Source organism: Taudactylus pleione, unplaced genomic scaffold (assembly GCF_031769625.1).
Source record: "Taudactylus pleione unplaced genomic scaffold, aTauple2 ptg000407l, whole genome shotgun sequence".
NCBI classification, from domain to species: Eukaryota; Metazoa; Chordata; class Amphibia; order Anura; family Myobatrachidae; genus Taudactylus; species Taudactylus pleione.
Genome location: NW_028284809.1, coordinates 1,521,134 through 1,541,296, shown reverse-complemented (window position 1 = coordinate 1,541,296; position 20,163 = coordinate 1,521,134). Strand labels below are relative to the sequence as shown.

Below are 20,163 nucleotides of genomic sequence, written 5' to 3'. Positions count from 1 at the left end.
GTCTTGAATGACCGTGAAGCGGTGGTCAGCTTAACAAATTATTGCAATATTTTGGAACCAACATACCCTATGTTCAAAGGAGTTGTAGTTTGAAAAGCATGTGAGTGCCGAGTTTGTATGATAATAAAAAAAATATATATATATGTGTGTGTATAGATATATGTGTGTGTGTGTATGTATATATATATATATATATATATATATATATGTTTTTGTTTTGTTTTTTTCTGGATAAAGGGAGCCTAGCGGGCTAAGGCAGCGCAGACCTAAAAAGGTCATAGGTTCAAAACCCACCATGAGAACTTTTTTTTTTTTTTTTTTCAATTAAATATAATAAATTGAATATAAGGTGATTATTTTGTATTCTCATATTTTTTTGAGCCTGAGTTTGTTTGTTGCTGATTTTTTACATTTTATGTTCTGGAATATTTTGAGCTGCAATTTTTTTGTTGGCAGGAATATTGGAGATAGTGTTGTGAATATTTCTATCACTTAACGACAAATTGCGTCCCATGTTTGAGTCAGCTGCGGTGAATACTTTAGGTATGCATCAACAATTTAATAAATTAGAGGTTTTACTAATGGCTGAGACTAGATACTGGTTGGCTTAAGATAACAAAATAACGGTCAACTGATGCCCAGAGGTCTTGAAGACCCTGAATTAACTAAAAATGGAATGGGATCTTGGGCTTGTGTTCATTTTGATTGATGCTTGTAGAAAAAAAGTTTCTGCATCAAAATTGAAAGTACAAAATCTGTTGAAGCCATTTGATATAAGGGTGGATTTTAGGGATCATGATTTTGTTCTAAATAAGAAATTTGAAGAATATGGGGAGGCCTTGATTGCTAATTAAAATAAGAAATTGTCACATAATAAGGATCAAGTGAGGTCTTACAACAGAGGAGGTAGCAGGACAGCAGATCAGTATAGAAAAGTGCAAACTACCGAGACACTTTATATGGTTCACCACAGAGGATGCAATAGGTCAGTGTTGGCTAACCTTGACACTCCAGCTGTTCTGGAACTACATAACCCAGCATGCACTGCTACAGTTTTGCTATTAGGGCATGCTAAAACTGTGGCAGGGCATGCTGGGATATATAGTCCCACAACAGCTGGAGTGTCAAGGTTAGCCAACACTGCAATAGGTCCTCATGAAATGGAAAATATATAAATAGAACTAATCATTGGAATAGTAAACCTAATGTCCCAATTGATTCTCAACAATTGGCAGCTGGAAAATCTTACTGAATTGAAAGGATTAAGACCTGAAACAATGACCACTACCCTGTACTACAAAAACAGCTTGTTTAGAGAAGGACCCGGGTCCAACAGCTTGTTTAGAGAAGGACCCGGGTCCAACAGCTTGTTTAGAGAAGGACCCGGGTCCAACAGCTTGTTTAGAGAAGGACCCGGGTCCAACAGCTTGTTTAGAGAAGGACCCGGGTCCAACAGCTTGTTTAGAGAAGGACCCGGGTCCAATTTGCAACAATTGAATGCAGATTTATTGTATTAAGTCAAGAATCAGAACAGAGAGGTTAATTTAGAGGAAGTAGGGGAAGAAAGAAAAAAATATCGACAAATATGTAAAAAAAAAAAAAAAAAAACTAAAAAATAATGGCTCGTTTAGCTTCTCCTCTAGAATCCTGCTGGAAAGTGAGGAGGATCTGACATCTAAAGGCTTGCAATATGCACCTGCTAAAGAGCCTAATCTTTTTGAATTCTATATTGAGCTAAATATGTATAACAGATCTTTCTAGGGAAAGGTACTTTTTAGAAAGAAATCTCTTAAAGCTAAGGTGATATTGGTATACCAGTGTTTTTGGATACTTCTGATAATGCGGCAATTAATAATCTAAACGAACTGGAAATGGAAGTTGGGACTTCCCAAAAGGAATACTGAACACATTTTTGAAATTAACACTAGAACAGGTGATGGGTTTAGAAAGAAATTTAAGTTTTACTCAACATAACCTAAAGTGACTTCCGGGTTTATGCCCCGGAAGTCCCTCTGGCGTCATTCTGCACATGCTCAGAATGGCGTGCGCACCACCGGGATGAGCTGGGAGGAATCCGATTAGATTAGTTACCCACCGGGTCCAAACTACTGAATATCTTCCTGAAGAAATTAAATACTAAATTCTATAGGAGATTGTCTTCAGTTCTCATAGGGCCGAATTCAGTTCAGTGCCATGATGAATAGCTGCGGGAGGGAGCTCCCGCAGCTATTCAATGCACCGCGCTGTTTGCTTTGTCGACAGTCTGTTAAGGCTGAGAGTGCTGGTTCTCACGACTTAACCTGGGTGTTAAGGCGCAGTAACCGGCATTCTCTCACTAAAGTGCCTGGTGTGCGGCTGTTAACACCGCGCTATGCCGGCAAACTGCTGCATGGCTGGCACTTTTGTCAGATTGCTCCTCACATCCCCAGGGGGGTACGAGAAGAAATCCTTTAGCCACCCAAACAACGCGGTGTATTGAATAGCTTTGGAGCTCCCTCCTGCGGCTATTCATCTCATTGAATTGAATTCGGCCCAAAGTCTCTCAGCACGTGAGATTGAAACTACGGCGATGTCAGTGTTCAGCATTCAGGGCATAGAATCTTAGATCCACGGCAAAAGGGGGGTGATGGGTTTAATCTCATTTGTAAGAGAACCCAATTGGATATTCTCTCTAGGTACCCTGTCACCGGTATGCGTTCGGCATCCCAGCGATCTGGATGCTGGCGCTTGCAATACCGGCGCCAGAATGCCGATGCCGATCAGAGTGCCGACGCTGGTATCCCGATCGCCGGGATGCTGAAGGTAGGGGGGAGGGTTAGGTTTAGGGTTAGGCTAAGGAGGGAGGTTTAGGGTGCGGGAAGGGGGAGGTTAGGCTCAGACACTAGGGGGAGGTTAGGGTAGGGAGAGGGGTAGGATTAGCATATCCACCAAGTGTCGGTATGTTAGCCCTTGTCTGGATCCCTGTGTCAGGATTCTGACCGCCAGAATCCCCACTGTCAGTATTTCATACCAATTCCCTGCCACCGATTGGTCTGAATTGTTCTTTAGCGATTAATCTTTAATTAATCTGAATTATTACAAAACTATGCTTCGGTCTATAGGCCCGTATTAAATTTGATGGCGAAAAGACAGAGGTCGGACTTTTCGCCAGCATCGCAGGTTTTTCAGGGATAAGGTATTGGGCGTGTGCCCGCTTTATCCCCGTATTAAATTTGGATCCGGCGAAAACGGGAGCCGGCGGAAAACTAAGTAGCGGAAAACTAAGTATCGGAAAAATCCAGGGAATTTTCGGGAAATGTTCCTAGAACCCCCCCCCATAAGATGTCAAGACATGGGGGATCACCATGGGTACCCCCGTTTTTGCCTGCTGAAGGAAGTCTGGGTTTTTAATAGCCGCGGAAAAGGGCATAAATGTGGCTTTAGAAGAAGTGGTGAAGAATAGCATTTAATTTTTTTTTTAAAAAAAGATAATCTAACTAGTCCCATCAAATTTGGGGTACATGAAAATGGGGGTAAGCATATGTTTAAGGTCCTAAAGTTATTTTTCAAAAATTTTCAAAAATGCACCTGCCGCTACCTCCAGCAATGAAGAAAACACTTGCCGCATACTTGGGAACCCTTATGGAATCTATTTAGCTACTTTAGGATTTTGTCCCCCATTATTTTTTTTTTTGGTAACCCCAAAATTCAAGTTAATTTTTATTTTGGTGTCCCGATTTTTTTGGACACACATTAATTTTAGGGGACATTCCCAGGGGTGCAGGTTGTTTTTTTTTGTTTTTTAAAGCTTGCACCCCTAAATCCCAATTCTGCATCTTTTTTTCGCCATGTATAACATGGTGAAAACTTATCCCCATTTTTTTTACAAAGACTATTCGCACTGGCAAAAAGTCTTTGAAATTGAATACGGGGATAATTGAAATAGGCGAAAATTGCATACGCTGCAATTTGAATACAGCCCATAGTCTGCAGATTTGTAATTACTATTAAACCACTGATCAATATAAAAAGAGAAAATACGGTTTTATGGTAGTTTGGTGTTTTAGAAAATTAACCCATTATACTATTGGAACCTATAATGTGAATAGATTTATTTCTTATATATTCTAGTAGTACTAATTGTAGATAAAAATTTTATTGGTATATTTTAATTGTGTTTAAGATATAATTTCTAGATTTATTTAATTGAAAACTAGATGTGATGTTCTCATGGTGGGTTTGGAACCTGTGACTTGTCTGTCTGCATTGCCTTAGCCCACTAGACAGCCCTCACCGCATTACACCTAAATGTGTCGCTCAGTATCGTCCGTCTAGCTCCTGTCTTGTTCCGCCAGGTGAACAGTTCTCTGAAGCTGCTCTCGGATGGCCCCAATACCTTGGCTCAAATGGAGAAAGAGCTGCAGATGAAACAGGGCTGCGATGGTGAGTTGTGAGCTCTTGGGGTGGAGCAGGCAGTAGTGGGAAGGGGGCATTAGAAGTCCCCTCGGGATGGAGTAGGCAGTAATGGAGGAAGGGGGTTAGATCACTACTTGGGGCGGGGTAGGCAGTAATTGGGTGGTCAGATGACCTCTCCGGATTAGGAATGTATGTGTTTAGATAACTGTAGTAGGTTCTAAAATGGGTGTGGGCAATAACTACCCCCCCCCCCCCCCCCAGCCGTTGTAGAACTGCATATCCCAGCATTCCGTGCCACAGTTTTGCTATTTGGCCATGCTTAAACTGTTGCAAGGCATGCTGGGATTTGTAGTTCAACAGCTGGAGGGCTGCTTATTGCGGTATGCAATCGGGAAGCCGACTGCCTAAATACCGGCAGCCGGCTTCCCGACTGTCATATCCCGGCAAGGGTGAAATGCCGGGTGTCTAGATGTAGACGCCCGGCATTTACCCGACCATGATGCCGGACGCCGCGAGCGGACAGCCGCGGGGGGGGGGGGGGGGGGAGGTTAGGTTTAGGGCTCCTGGGGGGGGACTTAGAGTTAGGCACCCCCCTGGGAGGGTTAGGGTCAGGCTAGGGGGAGGGAGGGTTAGGCACCCCGGGGGGGACTTAGGGTTAGGCACCCCCCCGGGGGACTTAGGTTTAGGCAGCGGGGAAGGGGGTGGTTAGGGTTAGGCACGGGGGGGGGGGGGGGGTTAAGGTTAGACAATACTTACCTATCCACGATCGGGATTTCCAGCGCTGTCGGGCTTCCGCTGCCGGGATCTCTGCTGATGTCGGGCTGCCGGCGGTATTTCATACCAATTCCCTTATTGACCACCCCTGTTCGAAGAGACATTAGTGTACACTAGCGGTGTAGACACTGACATGATGAATAAAGAAGTGTACATGTATCATATTGCTTTTGAAAGTGCTTTGTATCAGGTAATTTCTTGATTCAAGCCCTGTAATTCGATGTCTCCCCCCTCCTCAGACCTAGAGAATGAAGCAATTGTAGAAGCACAGCCCACAGAGGTGAAAATGCCGACGTATGATCTGTCTGACTCTGATGCAGAGAATGAGAAATCTGATGCCCCGTGTCAGAGGTGACCACTGGTTCCCAGTCTGTAGGCTTGTTGTCTTCCCCCACAGCACTAGTATGGTGGTGTTCAGCATTATTTCTTCCATAGGATCCGTGACTCTTCACCTTCGCCACCCCCCACCCCAAAGGTGCCAGTAAGGAAGGGTCGTATGAACAAGAAATTTAGGTACAGTATCCTCCACATCCTCACATCTTCAAATCTGATGAGCTCCGGGTCTTTTCCGAGCTTCCATGTTGGTAAGCTGTATCCTTATACGTCTTTGCTGTAGATGTGCTAAAAGCCCCTTTCTGTGCGCCAGTTCCCGTGAGACACTACTAGCACCAGGCGTCTTACTTGACTAAAGTGTCTAATTTGCAGTGTTGTGTGACCTGGACGCACCAGCAGACCTGCGTTGATAAATTTGATATGCGACACTTGTATATCCGAGTCTCTGAATCTGTATACAAAGCAGTCGCAGCTTTTTTTTTTTTCTCTTTCCAAGTTCCGTTGTGCTTCATATACAGTCTCAATAGCATGCAGATATACAGGTGTCACAAATCAAATTAATCACCAGTCTCTCCTGGTGCGTCCGAGTCACATTGCGACTTAGACGTATTTTCGGCAGAAAAGACTCCACACGCTTGTAGAGTAACATGGGACCTGGCGGCACACTCGCACCAGGCAAGTCGAGCTGCCTGGCGTATTGAGGCTAGATGTATGAGGACACGTGTAGTTCTGGTTTGTCTGCCACACTGGACTGTTAGAGTGTAAATAGATTTGTCTGGATTCCTGGAAGAAAGTTTTCTGGACGGTTACCTGCTGAGAGACTCTGGCATTAGGGGCTGGCTTACCCGGAGTGGACAAAGATTCAGAGCCAGACGCTATTTGCGCTCGCTCGTTCATTAAAAAGGGGTGGCTATTCAAATGAACCGTTCGCATTTTGCGGTCTGTTCACGCCTATGTCTGAACGACCGAACAAATCCTGCGGTCGGAATTTTGAAAAAGACGCCCCCTGGCCGCTCGCACCATACGTCATGTCCGCTATTTAATAGATTAATCGAGTACATCGAACAGCGTATGAACTGCTCGCTATTCTTGCGGTTGGTTTTTCCTACCGCAATCTTGCGAGCAGTTCTGACTATAAATCAACCAAGTGACGTGGTCAATGACGCTCCTGTATTAATTATGCACACCCATAAAACTCCCGTTTTGACCTTTAAGCACGCCTGCGTTCTGATCTCCACTCCCCGTTTTCAAGCACCTTCCCCTGTTACCACCCGCATACGCCTCCTCCTGTCACTCAAAATAGCAGGCACTCGCTATATAGCGAACAAACGATTTTTGGCCGCACTGACTGGTTCGCGCATGCGTATTAAAATCCGTACGCATGCGCAGTTGTGCGAACATCGGTCGGAACGAACGAGCGGTTCTGAATCAGGCCCAAAGGTAGCAGTATGTAAGGGAACCTTACCTTTACATGGAGGCCAGAAGCCAGCATAGGGTGGGCAGGTAGATAGACTATAAATATATATTTATGTTTTTGTCCCATTCTCTTCCCAGTATAAAAAGTTGAATGCATTATCCTGTCCTGGAGACTTCACTTTCAGTTAGTGAGGGCTAACGAGGCTTCTGTACTGTGAAATTCAGATTTCTTACTGCTGATCTCCCAGCCAAGTCCCCTGCTTGCTGTATTCACCTGAACTCACTTACTCTTTGGCAGGGAGATCGAAGCCCGGCTAGATTTGGGTACTGTCCTGTCCCCGTCACATAACTCCATCAGCGATGACAATGATGTTATCATGGTCGGAAGCAGTCCAGCCCCGGAGCTGACCATAAAAGTGCGGCGGAGAGGGGAAATCTTCCGCATAAACATCCGGCCGGTGAGTAGCGGTCTGGAATGAAGTCTTTCAGGGCCTGATTCAGCAGGGAACGTACGCTAGAAGAAGCACGCACCCGGCCGATGCGAGAATATGCTAATCAGTGCATACGCACGGAGACTGCAGACGCCCAGCCCCACATTAAGCCGCCTATCTCCCTTTACTCACAGCCTGATCAGTACGCAAGATGGCGTAAACATCGGTAACATCGAGAACCATCGGACCTATACGCACAATAGTGGATGACCTGCTGCAGGATTTTGCCCGCTTCCTGTGTACAGCTTACGCTATGGATGCGTATGCCGCCGCACTGCCTTAGTTATGCACGCCCCTATAACTGCGTCCCAACGCACAGGCACGCCTGAGTTCACCTGACCACCCCCGTCACCACCCACAAATGGCACTTCCTGTCAATCAATATTGGAAGGGTCTGCATACACACTGCGTGTAGTCTGCGTACCCTAACCCGATCAGACTGGCTAGTGCACACGTGCAATGCGATGCATGCGCACTACACAAACATCGGCCAAGTGCGTGTGTTCTCTCCTTTGCGTTCCTTGCTGAATCGGGCCCTCAGTCTGTTCCGGCACTGGATAAGGTGTAGCCGTAATTTTTCACAGGGGACTAGGGTTATGCCAGCTCTTTTATCGGGTCATCTATCCGTTTTTGTACTTCATGGTCCATAGGGATCCACAGGGATACCTTGGGGTATAGATGTTTATGGGAGTCATCCGGGCACCACGCAGTAACATTTTTCTCCCAGGATGCACTGGGTCTCCCTCCTATACCCCACCCCCGGGCCAGAGGCACCTCAGTTTCGTTGGGTGCCCGGCTGGAGTCGGGTCACTGAACGCGGTGGGGTTGTGTAACAGCCCCTGAAGATTTTTTCTATTTTAAAGGAGATTCTTCTTTTCTGTAGAGCGGACAGTCCAGGGGATGTCCGCGCTGCCGCTCCGTAACCCCGCTGAGGCTACGGATTTGGGGATCTCTGTGGGTTCTTGGCTAGCAGGGACCCCGGAGGATCCCTGGACTGCGGCCGGTCGCTGCAGGGACCAAGGTAAGCTGCGGTGGCCCTCTGAGACGCAGTCCTTTTCCCCCAGGGCTGGGGGCTCCCTGGGGATGACGGCATGTGGAGCCAGGCACTGAGTCCTACGCTTCCACTAGGCCACCAGGGACTGCAGGCTGAAGTGAAGCAGATATGCCCCAGCGTCCCGGGGTTAAACACTGGCATGGGGAGGTTACCTTCCCTGTCTAACAGCCGGCTCCTCCTCTCAGCTAAAGCGCGCCTTTCCACTGCGGTCTGGCTACGCTGAGCTGCTCTCCTCCTCGGGCCACGCCACCTCTGAGGTCTCCGGCGGTCATTTTCTTGGATGGCAATGTCACAGTTCTCTCTGGTCAGCGTGCGAGAGTGGGTACATCTCACATGCTAGACCCACCCACAAATGGGTGCAGCCATGCCCAACATGCTGTGGTCCCACAGCATGTTGCAGTACCCAGGCCCAGAATTTCTCTTGGCAGCCCTGGAGGTGACAGGCAGAACCAGGTGGGCATAGTGGTGGGGTAGCAAGGTCATGGAGGGACGGAGGTGGTTGAGAGTGGAGGAACAGTAATGGTGGGGGAAAGAAGCAGAGGGTTGGAAAGCAGAGTGATGAGAGAAAAAAGGGGGAAGAACAAGCATAGGAGACAGGAGGGGGAGGATAGGGATGGATAAAGCAGAGGATTATGTGGGCACTGAATATTGGGGGTGTTTGAAGTAAGAGTGTTCATGCTGTGGACGAGGTAATAAGTGAGATGAAAACTGGAGTGGAGGCTGTGTGATGTGGAGGCTGTGTGATGTGGAGGCTGTGTGATGTGGAGGCTGTGATATGTGGAGGCTGTGTGGATTAAAGTTGTTAAATGTTCAAAAATAGAGATAAAAGGAACAGCGCTGCTAATGTATGAGCGCAGCTCTGAAAGTGATATATAAAGAGAGGTATGTGAGTAGTGGGAGAAGGAATTAGTTATTAAACAAATGATTAAAGTGGATAGATGTGACGCAATGGGAAAAGGCAATACAAACAAGAATTTATGTAGTATGAGGGCAAAATTACAAAGTACCCGAGCCGATCCAGTCAGAGGTGTTATGATCAACAAAGATCAATCAACAAGAGCAGCTCACATATAGGGAGTATTTGCAGTGTCCAAGCAGTGAATGTAGTAAGGAGTTTCCTGGATAATCCTGAAGCAGAAGATGGTGATTTTGGTAATTCACATAATTAAGTTGCTTGTTGTCATTCAGAAAGTGTTCTAGTTTCGAGTTTTTCCTCCAGTTTTCCTCCGGCGTAAATCCGACTTAGTTATCAAATTGTAATTACACTTATAATCTAACACTTTTCATCTAACAGCCTACGTCTATGCAGCTTTAGTGAGCTCTAATAACTAAAGTTACAAACATGTCTCTGTGTGCTCACTGATTGGGACCCCACCCCCAGAGCTCCACACACACTAAATTGGGATGCAATAAAGTCTAAGATAAACAATTTGTGAGAAGGGAATGGACCATCACAGATTCACAATACATTCCTAACTTTCTTTATAGAAATTACTCTTAATATAGCAGTAGTGATAATTACCGAGTATACATTTTTCAAAACTGTGCTGTGGCAATCAATAAAACAGCATCTGATGGGAGCAGTAGTGTATGTGATTGTATGTAAAAAGTATGTGAGTGTTGTCACATACTGTTGAGTGTTGCACTCTGCCATATCTGAGCAGTAAGCTCCTGCGGCTTGCCAAGCATCAGACAGGACCAGTATTTTGCCTTACTACTATATACATGCATACGCATACATATCCATACATACCCACCAACCATACATACCTCACTCGTAGCATTATACCCAGTGCCATACTGTGTGCTATTACTCTGCGGTTATGTCTGTCAGGTATAGTAATGCGCACATTGCTGCATTCAGTCTGCCATACTGCAATAGTGAGCGGCAGGTTTAAGCGAGGAGGAGTTGGTACAGGAGCTGTTTTTCCTTCCTCAGGGGTAACACAGCGGTCTCACAGGGACTGTCAGATGCTCCAACAGATTACAGCTAGACAGCTTCCTCCTGTGCTGCCACCATGGGTAGATGCTCTCTCTCTCTACTTCAGTGTAGAACCTGACGGCTCCCTCCATTCCATGTTGCAGGGATATCCCTTAAGCCAACATGGGGCACGCTTTATGCGATTTCCGCGTATAGCAGCTTTTCGCCTGCTCGATATGTTCCCCCGTGTATTTGACGCTGGGTAGGCGGATGGTTTTCGCCGGTGTGAGGCTTTTTCGCCTACGCGAGTCCTTTTCGCTTATGCAGAGGTTTTCGCTGGCGCGAAACATATTCTTGCTTTAGTGTGGACAGAGCCATCTGGGTCGTGGAGGATGACAAACCAGCTCCTCTGCCCAAGCAGGCTTTATTTGTACAGATAAAGGACTGCTTCTGCGGAGTTCCCTTTGTCCGATCATTTAGTTGATCACACTACATGGCGAACGCCGGTAAGAGGTACAGATGTGCCCAGCTAGTTTGTTCATGGCGCGCCATTCAGGCCTGTGTGTCGCGCCATGGAACGTTACGTGATGGCTGGACTTGTGGCGTACCGTGGTATTATTCAATGAATATCAACCTAACGGATGTTTGGCTGCGTGTTATCCATTTCCTGGAGTTTATTGCACGAAATGGAACTCTTGCCCTGCAGTGGATTCACGTGTAATAAGGTTAATTACAAGTGCTCTGTTACCTATGCCTTCCATTTCTTTCCTGATGGTTGGGAAGGTGAAGGTTTGCTGGAAGTGTGTGTGTGTGCAAGTAACTACAGATCAGTGAGCCTTACATCAGTAGTGGGAAAAATTATGGAAACACTATTAAAAAGAGAGTGGTGGAATATCTCAAATCCAACAGTTTACAGGATCCCAAACCGCATGGATTTACTCATGGAAGATCCTGCCAAACAAATCTTATTGACTTTTTTGACTGGGTGACCAAAGTAATAGATCAAGGGGGGGCGTAGATGTAGCTTATCTAGACTTTAAGGCTTTTGACACTGTCCCGCATCGCAGAATGATAAATAAACTGGAAAGCTTGGGATTGGATTCGAAGACTGTTGAATGGATAAGATTTTGGTTGCAGGATAGGAAACAGAGTTGTAGTAAATGCAGTGTATTCACAGGAGGAAAAGGGAACCAGTGGAGTACCCCAGGGGGTCAGTACTTGGACCAGTGCTTTTTAATATCTATGTTGGTGATATTGCAAATAATAAAGGGAAACTATGCCTTTTTGCAGATGACACAAAAGTATGCAACAGGGTAGACACACCAGGAGGGGTAAAACAAATGATTGGTGATCTAGGTAGACTAGAGGAATGGGCAAGAACATGGCAACTACAGTTTAATGTCAAAAAATGCAAAATCATGCACTTGGGTCCCAATAACCTAAAGGCTGAATACAGTATCAAGGACACTATATTGGAAAATACAGAGGAGGAACGGGATTTAGGCGTCACCATTTCCGATGACTTGAAGGCAGGCAAGCAATGTAACAAAGCAATGAGGAAGGCAAGTCAGATGCTTTGTTGCATAGGGAGAGGAATCCGTAGCAGAAAGAAGTGATAATACCACTGTATAGGTCCTTGGTACGTCCTCATCTAGAATACTGTGTTCAGTTCTGGAGGCCATATCTCCAGAAGGATATAAACACATTAGAGACTGTACAAAGAAGGGCAACTAAAATGGTGCATAGCCTACAGCACATAACTTACCTAGAAAGACTAAAAGATCTTATGTATAGTTTGGAACAGAGAAGGGAAAGGGGGGACATGATAGAAACTTTCAAATACATGAAGGGTTTTAACAAGGAACAGGAGGGAAGCATTCTTCAAAGGAAGAGATGTACAAGAACACGAGGACATGCACTGAGACTGGAGGGAGGGATGGAGGCTCAGAGGAAGAGATGTACAAGGACATGCACTGACACTGGAGGGAGGCTCAGAGGAAGAGATGTACCAGAACACGAGGACATGCACTGAGACTGGAGGGAGGGAGGGAGGCTCAGAGGAAGAGATGTACAAGAACACGAGGACGTGCACTGAGACTGGAGGGAGGGAGGCTCAGAGGAAGAGATGTACATGAACACGAGGACATGCACTGACACTGGGGGGAGTGAGGCTCAGAGGAAATTTGAGGAAAAATTACTTCACAGAAAGGGTAGTGGATAAGTGGAATAGCCTCCCATCAGAGGTGGTTGGAGCTAAAACAGTGGAACAATTTAAACACACTTAGGATAAACATAAGAATATCCTTGAGAGAGGTAAGGAGTAAATAGGGTTGAAGTTGCCTAAAGGATACATGAAAAGGGGCAGACTAGATGGGCCAAGTGGTTCTTATCTGCCGTCAAATTCTATGTTTCTATAGATCTATATGGATAGATATATATATCTCTTCCCTCAACTGACTTCCGGTGTCTCGGCTGCAGCTGTCTGCTCGCTGTTTGCCTGTGGTTGCGTTCTTGGAGGGCAGATATTTTCCTCGAAAGGCTTACAATGCTTGCCATACACTGGGGAGGTATTGTTCGGTCCTGACATGGACAGGATTGTGGCCATGTTGGCGGCGGTTAATTCAGCGTTTCGGCTTCGGCGAAGCCTTACACCTTCCTTTCGTCCTCAGGGTTAGCACACAGGTCAGGCCTTCCCAAGGCTGTCAGATACCAGAAAGGCTGTTAAACCCAAGACACAGGCCCTGACTAAAAGTCTGCTTCCAAGTCCAAGGATAAATCTTCAGCCTAACTGGGCGGGCCTACCCCTGGGGGATCCCAGGATGGTAGGCAGACTTCTTCAGTTCACCCAGTATTGGTGTCAGACCACCGCAGACACCTGGGTAAGAGAAGTAGTCTCTCATGGGTATGTCCTCTCCTTCCACATAAGACCTCCCCATCAGTTTTTCTGCATGGGCCTTCAGTCAAAGACAAGGCCTTACAAATCCAGAAGGCTGTACAATCCTCGCTTCAAGCAGGAGTCATAGTACCTGTCCCGTTGCCCCAGAGGTTATTATTCCAATCTCTTTCTGGTTCAATGACTGAACGGATCCCATTGGCCTATCCTCAATCTCAGGTCCCTGAACAAATTCCCCATGGTACCTCGGTTCAGGATGGAAACCCTACGCTCAATCATACTGGCTATGGAACCTGGGGATTTTATGGTGTCACTGGATATTCGGGATGCATACCTGGATATCCCAATTGCTTTGAATCACCAGCTTTTTCTCAGGTTTGCTGTACTGCAACAACATTTCCAGTTTTGGGCTCTGCCACTTGGCCTCTGGTGTTTACCAAGATTATAGCAGTAATGACAGCCCATCTGCGGCTGCAAGGGGGTTCGCCTGTTACCCTACCTGGACGACCTTTTACTGTTAGCAGGATCTCCAGGGGTACTTAACCACCACCTACAGCTGACCATATCTGTGCTTCAGGTGCACGGGTAGTTGATCCTTTGAAGGAAGTCCCAGATGGAGGAGGCTCTATCTGGGAGCTCTGTTGGATTCTCAACAGCAGAGAATTTTCTGACCGCAGAAAAGATCTCCACTTTGCAGATGTGAGTACGCAGATGCCTCCACAGTCGCCGAGTGTCAGTCCACTCAGCAATGCTAGTACTGGGATCCATGGTATCGACATTCGTCATAGTGGGATATGCCTGGTTTCATTCCAGGCCTCTGCTGAATTTGATCCTCTCCAGGTGGAACTGATTACCCCATTGGATAAAAGCACAAACGATGGTGCACTCTCCAGAGGTGTGTCTGTCCCTTGCCTGGTGGCTGCAGACATGTCGTCTCACCAGGGGGCGCTCCTTTTGGATTCCGGACTGGGTCCTCCTGACGGCGAACGCCAGTGTCTGGGGTTGGGGCGCAGTGACAGGTCCACTCATTTCAGGGACTGTGGACAGCAGAGGAGTCTGCCCTGCCAATCAACATATTTGTACTTCTGGCGGTCTACAGGGCCCTGCAGCAAGCCAGACTTACTACTTGGAAAGCCGCGCAAGCTCAGGCACGCAACGCCACAACCATGGCTTACTTAAACTTTCAAGGAGGAACTTGAAGTCAGGCAGCAATGACAGGTGCCACGCATTCTGACATGGGCGGAAGGTCCTCTCCCAGCCATATCGGCAGTGTTCATTCCAGGAGTTCTAAATTGGGAAGCGGACTTCCTCAGCCGTCACAACGTGCATCCCGGGTAATGGTCTCTTCACCAAGAAGTGTTTTCAGCTCCTAGTGGACAAGTGGGGCCTTCCAGAGATGGACCTCATGGCCTCCCGACACAATCACAAGCTACCGGTGTTCGGATCCAGAACAAGAGATGCCAAGGCTCTCCTGGTAGACGCTCTGTCAGTCAAGTGGACCTTGCAGTTTGCGTGCCTGTTTCCTCCAATCTCCCTTCTTCCTCAAGTACTTCAGAAGTTCAAACAAGGAGGCACTGTCCTGCTGGTGGCCCAGACGTCACTGGTATTCAGATCTTCAGAGTCTCCATGGACACTCAGTTGCTGTTGCCTCAACATCCGACTCTGTTGTCTCAGGGTCCTTGCCCTTACCGGCCCTGGGTTGTCTGTCTTTGACGGCATGGCTCTTGAGACATCCCTCCTAAGGTTCAAGGGTTTTTCTGGCTCTATAGTTAACATGCTCATGCTGGTGGGTTTGGACTTTGGTCTCCGCCTTGCCTCACTGAAGGTGCATGTCTCTACCCTTTCAGTGTGGTTCCAACGTAGGATTGCTCCTCTTCCTGATATCCGCACTTTCCTACAGGGGGTTCTTTGCATTCAGACTGACTTTGTCCCTCCTGTGGTGCCTTGGGATTTGGCTGTTGTCCTTAGGGCCCTCCGGGGCCCCCCATTTGATTCCCTGGGCTCAGTGGATCTCAAATGGCTTACTTCTAGGACTATATTTCTTCTGGCTATTGCTTCTGCCAGAAGAGTGTCAGTTTTAGGGGGCTCTTGTCGTCCCCCTTTTCTGGTTTTTCCCCAGGACAGGACGGTACTTCGGACTCTCCCTGGGTTACTTTCTAAGGTGGTTTCTAGTTTCCACATTAATAAGGAAATTATGGTACCGGCCTTTAATTCCCCAGACCTCTCGGCAGATGAGGCCTCATTGGTGTGGTACGCGCCCTCAGGATTTATGTGGATCGTACCTGTTCCCTTCGGAAGTCAGACCCCTGATTTGTACTCTATAGATCCCACCATATGGGATGGCCAGCTAATGAGCAAACTTTTGCTAGGTGGATTCGCATGGAGATCTGAGACTTACACTTATGAGGGCCTTCCAGTGCCGCCCTCTGTTACTGCTCATTCTACTCTGTGGGTCCTTCGTGGGCAGCTCGGCTGTTCAGCTTTGTATGGCGGCCACGTGGTCTTCTGTCCAGACCTTTTTGAGGTATTATGCATCGGATACCTTTTTGCCTCTCAGGATGCTTCCTTTGGGTGGCATATTCTCCTCTCTGCACAGGAGCGTCCCCACCCTTAATGGAACTGCTTTGGGACATCCCCAAGGTATCCCTGTGGAACCCTATGGACCCTGAAGTAGAAAATGATATGGTAAGAACTTACCTTTATCTTTCTACGAAGTTCATAGGGTCCACAGGGCACCCACCCTGACGCACCTGTGCTTCAGATGGGCTTCGCTCTGGTCACCGGTTTTCTGTCTCCTTCTGTGTGAGAATGTGATTCTTGAGTTTTCCATACTTTCTTCTTTTATCCTCCTTTTGGCTTGCTACGAAACTTGGGCCCTCTGTCCTGGGGGCGGGGTATAGGAGGGAGACTCAGTGCAACCTGGGAGAAAAATTTTACTGCGTGGTACCCGGATGACTCCCATCATCGCCTATACACCAAGGTATCCCTGTGGACCCTATGGACTTCAGAAAAAAGTAAGTTCTTACCACATCTCATCATTTGTATTATTATGTATGCTTTGGATGTTGTGACTCTTGTATACAAATATGTCCCTGTGTATTGGACTGGTGGGTGTTATTTGAATGATGCTGTCCCTCTTCAGACGGACCCCTTGCAGAAGCTGGTGGAGTCTATGGCATCTCGTCTAGAGGTTGACTCGTCGCAGATACTGTTGCTGCATGGGGACAGAGAGCTCGATACCCAGGACACCCCAAAGGCCCTAAACCTCTCCGTGGCTGACATAATTGGTAAGAACTGAATATCTTTCAGCCTAATTTCCTGGCTGTTGCTTCATGAGAAAAGCTCAATAGCTGATGTCTAGAATTGTGTTTATTGGCTGCAGGACAGAAATGTGAGGTGATTGGTGCAAACCTGCTGCTAGTTACATGTTATATGGCTGTTCTAGGTGTACCAGGACTGTAGATATTTGAGAAGGGAATTCCATCATGAGTCCTGTATGTCAGTGTCATCTAGCCTCACTGGCCATTATAGAGCTGGCTGCCTCGGCCTCAACTGGTAGATAACAAAGAATTGTCTTGGCTATATATAAAAAAAAAATAAAAAAAAAATCTTCGCATATTGGGGAGTACGATTATCAAACACCGGTAACAGGACCCCCCCCCCCCCCCGGCTCTGTTGCATGCCTCCACCTTGCTAGGATTTGTCCACCCTAGTAGTGTGTGTCTTTGGAGGGGCAGCATGCGCCCCGCCCCAGCTCTCACTATGCATGCACGTAGGAGGCGGCACAGACCTTAGACAATTTTTGTATTTGTGATCAAATTAAATTTTAGTTTAGGAGCCGTTTACTAGTTCTCCCTCCTGGCACATTCTAGTAGAACTGATATTGCAGTAGCTTACCAACACAGATGTGTCCTCCTATATCATTGTTGAAGTCTCGCCAAGCAGCGCGTCCCAGCGTGCCGGGCCCTGTGCTACTCTACTAGTGCCGAGTGTCCTTTTGCGTTTTTTTTTTTTTTTTTTGCCGTAATGCTACTAGGACGCACCAGGAGACTTGGCTGATTCATTTGATATGTGACACTTTTATAGCTTTGTGCGTCTGAGTCTCTGAATCTGTATAGGAAGTGCTACAGTACCGCGCCTTTTTTCCACACCAAGTTCCGTTGTGCTTCGTATGCAGGCTCAGTCGCACGCAGATGTAAGTGTCGCATATCGGATATATCAGCAGTCTCCTCATGCCTCCTAGTCCATCACCTTGCGACCTGGCGGTTCAGTCGAGCCAGGCATCGCTCGACTCGTGGCGCATTGAGGCTAGATGTAGGAGGACACATCTGTATGTGGGATACATGTACCCGGCCACATTTTAAATCGAGCAAATGCTAAACAAATGATTGGGTTATTAACAATAAACCGCTAAAAATGTTAAATAAGTAAAAGCTGGTCCTATTAAAGATGCATATAAACTAAAGGTATATAATAGTGAGAACAAGAGTCCTGTAGTGCGCTAGTTAATGACAAATTAATAAAGGCGGCAGTCGGTCACTGTAGTGATCTGCGCCAGAGAAGTACCTTCCTTATAGCCCCAGGAATAGCCGGAATGGTCACAGAACGGCCTGTTCAGCAATTGCACCAAACAGAGTAACAGGAAGTCACCAGGGCATAATGAGAGGAGACTGCATAGAACTGGCTTTCTCTAATGGTCTAGGTCAGGCTTTCCAAAATCCTGCCCCCAAGGCACCATAACAGTATACATTTTAAGGATATTCATGCTTGACTGCAGATGGCATAATCAAACTGAGTTACTAAGTCACCTGTGCTCAAGCATGGATATCCTTAAAACCTGGACAGATAGGGTGCCTTGGAAACTACCGCTATAGGTGTTAACTGCACCATAAGCGGTTAAGTGTTTCTGCCACGCAGCCTTAAATGATCTGGAAAAACCTGAGAAATATATATTTGGTGTACACGAGAATTTCCTGTTTCATGTCTGGTTGATTTTTGTGGTGTCTGTTGTTCTTCCAGAATGCGTAGTCCTCTCTGCGTCCAGGGAGCAAGGATCAGGTGATCAGACCGATGAGCAAATCTGTCTCAAGGTCCAGGGTAAGGACCGGCAGTCCCACCTCAGTGTCACCATTGGGAAGGTAAGAGGGCTATAGGGGCAGGGAATGTCTCTTTAAGGAGCACGTGTCTATGGGGAGTGGAGGCCACCATTTTGTGGGCTGAACCAATGACGGCTTGTAAAGGTGCAGCCTGTTGACGTGAAACTGTTGCTATTAAACACCTAGTGACCAGTATGCATGGGGCACGGTTTCCTTGCGAAGTCGTAGACTGTGTTGATGGGTATTGGTCCAGCTCACAAAATGGCTGCTACATGCTTGTCTGTCGGTGACTGGAACACTTTGCAAAGTCTTGTGCTTAATGGAACTGGTTCTTTCTAGAATGAACCACTGCAGTCCTTGATGGATCAGTACAGGACCGCCATGGGCCTCTCTAAAAACGTGTGCTTCATGTTCGAAGGGAAGAAGCTAAAAGGGAGGAGTACAGCCGAGGAGCTTGGCTTAGAAGGCGATGACATCATAGAGGCGTGGGTATGAGCAGATTGTTCCACGACGACTGAACGTGCGGCTGGAATAAGAATTGCCAGGCTCCAGACTTGCTGGCTGATTGTAACATCACCAGCTTCAGCCCGGCTTGTTTGGAAGCGCCAGTAGTTGGACAGATGTCTTCCATAAGTGTCGCTGGACCCTTCATGTACAACTCAGGGCTCGAGACCTGTATTTTTCATTTTCTTTTTAGCAGACACCTATCTGATTTTAGAACCTCAAATTTCTCATGACCCAGCGTCTTCAGGAACGAGGTTTCAGACTGCTAAATTGCCTCATAATTTCTTGGATGGTTTGGGTTGGTGTGGAAATATGATGTACACCTGACTTGACCACGAGCCTCCTGCACCCTCAAATGTCCTTAGGTTTATGTTTTTAAGCTCATTAGATGTGTAAATACAGAAGTTCCCCTGTTATGTCATAACGGTCGGTGGCAGCCATAACCGGACCTCCACAAAATAGGCCCTACACTGCAGGAAGTTGCGTTACAGGCCAATGTTAGTCTGCAAGCATATGAACTATTCTGCATATTAAATGGCTGATGGACGACCCTCGAACCTGAGGCCGAGGCATTGTCTGGAATATCCCTATAAATTCTTCTATTTAGCCTTAGACAAGCTACAGAGATCTGAACAAAATGCATTTGGCTACTTTTGCATTCAGTGTCTATAATAGTCTAACCTATTTTCTTAAATGATCAATATTTTTTTATATGCAATAAAGAGCCAGGTCCTGAGCTGGTGAATATTCCTGCTTGGCTGCATGTGTTTGTCTCCTCTCGTGGCTGAGAGCCACAGGCATTAATGGGTGACTGGCTGGCTTGCAGCAATTAGGGGAGAATTCGGGTTCTGGACTATAGATGATAGTGATTAGATAGACATCAGATGTTTAAAATTAGGGAGAAGATTAGTGCTAAAAAAAAAAAAAGTTGACCATTTTCATGTCAAACTTTTAATTATGTTGACCTTTTGTACCTGTCGACCTTCTTACATATTGAACTTTAGTGTGTCTGACTTTTGTCCCTGTCTAACTATTGACAGTCTAACATGTGGTGTCTATCTAATTACTGTTTATCGCTTATACCACACCCGGAAAAAACATGTTTGATATGTTTCAGGTTTGCGAGCAGCATTCAAAAGGTAGGAGATTTCAGTCTTATTAACTGTATAAAAGAGTGAGTGAGTGAGATAGATAGATAGTCAGGTGCATAAATATTGGGACATTGACAGAATTTTCATATTTTGGCCTCTATTCACCACCACAATGGCTTTGAAATAAAACAAACA

The 20,163-nt window shown here is 46.6% G+C and overlaps 1 protein-coding gene across 2 annotated transcripts in view; it reads left to right on the top strand.

Annotated features, from left to right (window-relative positions):
- LOC148506365 (NFATC2-interacting protein-like) overlaps nucleotides 1-19,626 on the top strand; it is a 45,537-nt gene extending 25,911 nt beyond the window's left edge. For both annotated transcript variants that reach the window (XM_088446906.1, XM_088446907.1), the window contains 7 exons: nucleotides 4,335-4,422; nucleotides 5,409-5,520; nucleotides 5,605-5,682; nucleotides 7,217-7,376; nucleotides 16,420-16,564; nucleotides 18,297-18,415; nucleotides 18,713-19,626. In XM_088446906.1, coding sequence (XP_088303032.1) covers nucleotides 4,335-4,422; nucleotides 5,409-5,520; nucleotides 5,605-5,682; nucleotides 7,217-7,376; nucleotides 16,420-16,564; nucleotides 18,297-18,415; nucleotides 18,713-18,868 — 858 coding nt within the window. In that variant the 3' untranslated portion in view covers nucleotides 18,869-19,626. The remainder of the gene's footprint in view (nucleotides 1-4,334; nucleotides 4,423-5,408; nucleotides 5,521-5,604; nucleotides 5,683-7,216; nucleotides 7,377-16,419; nucleotides 16,565-18,296; nucleotides 18,416-18,712) is intronic.
- Nucleotides 19,627-20,163: the final 537 nt, after the last annotated feature.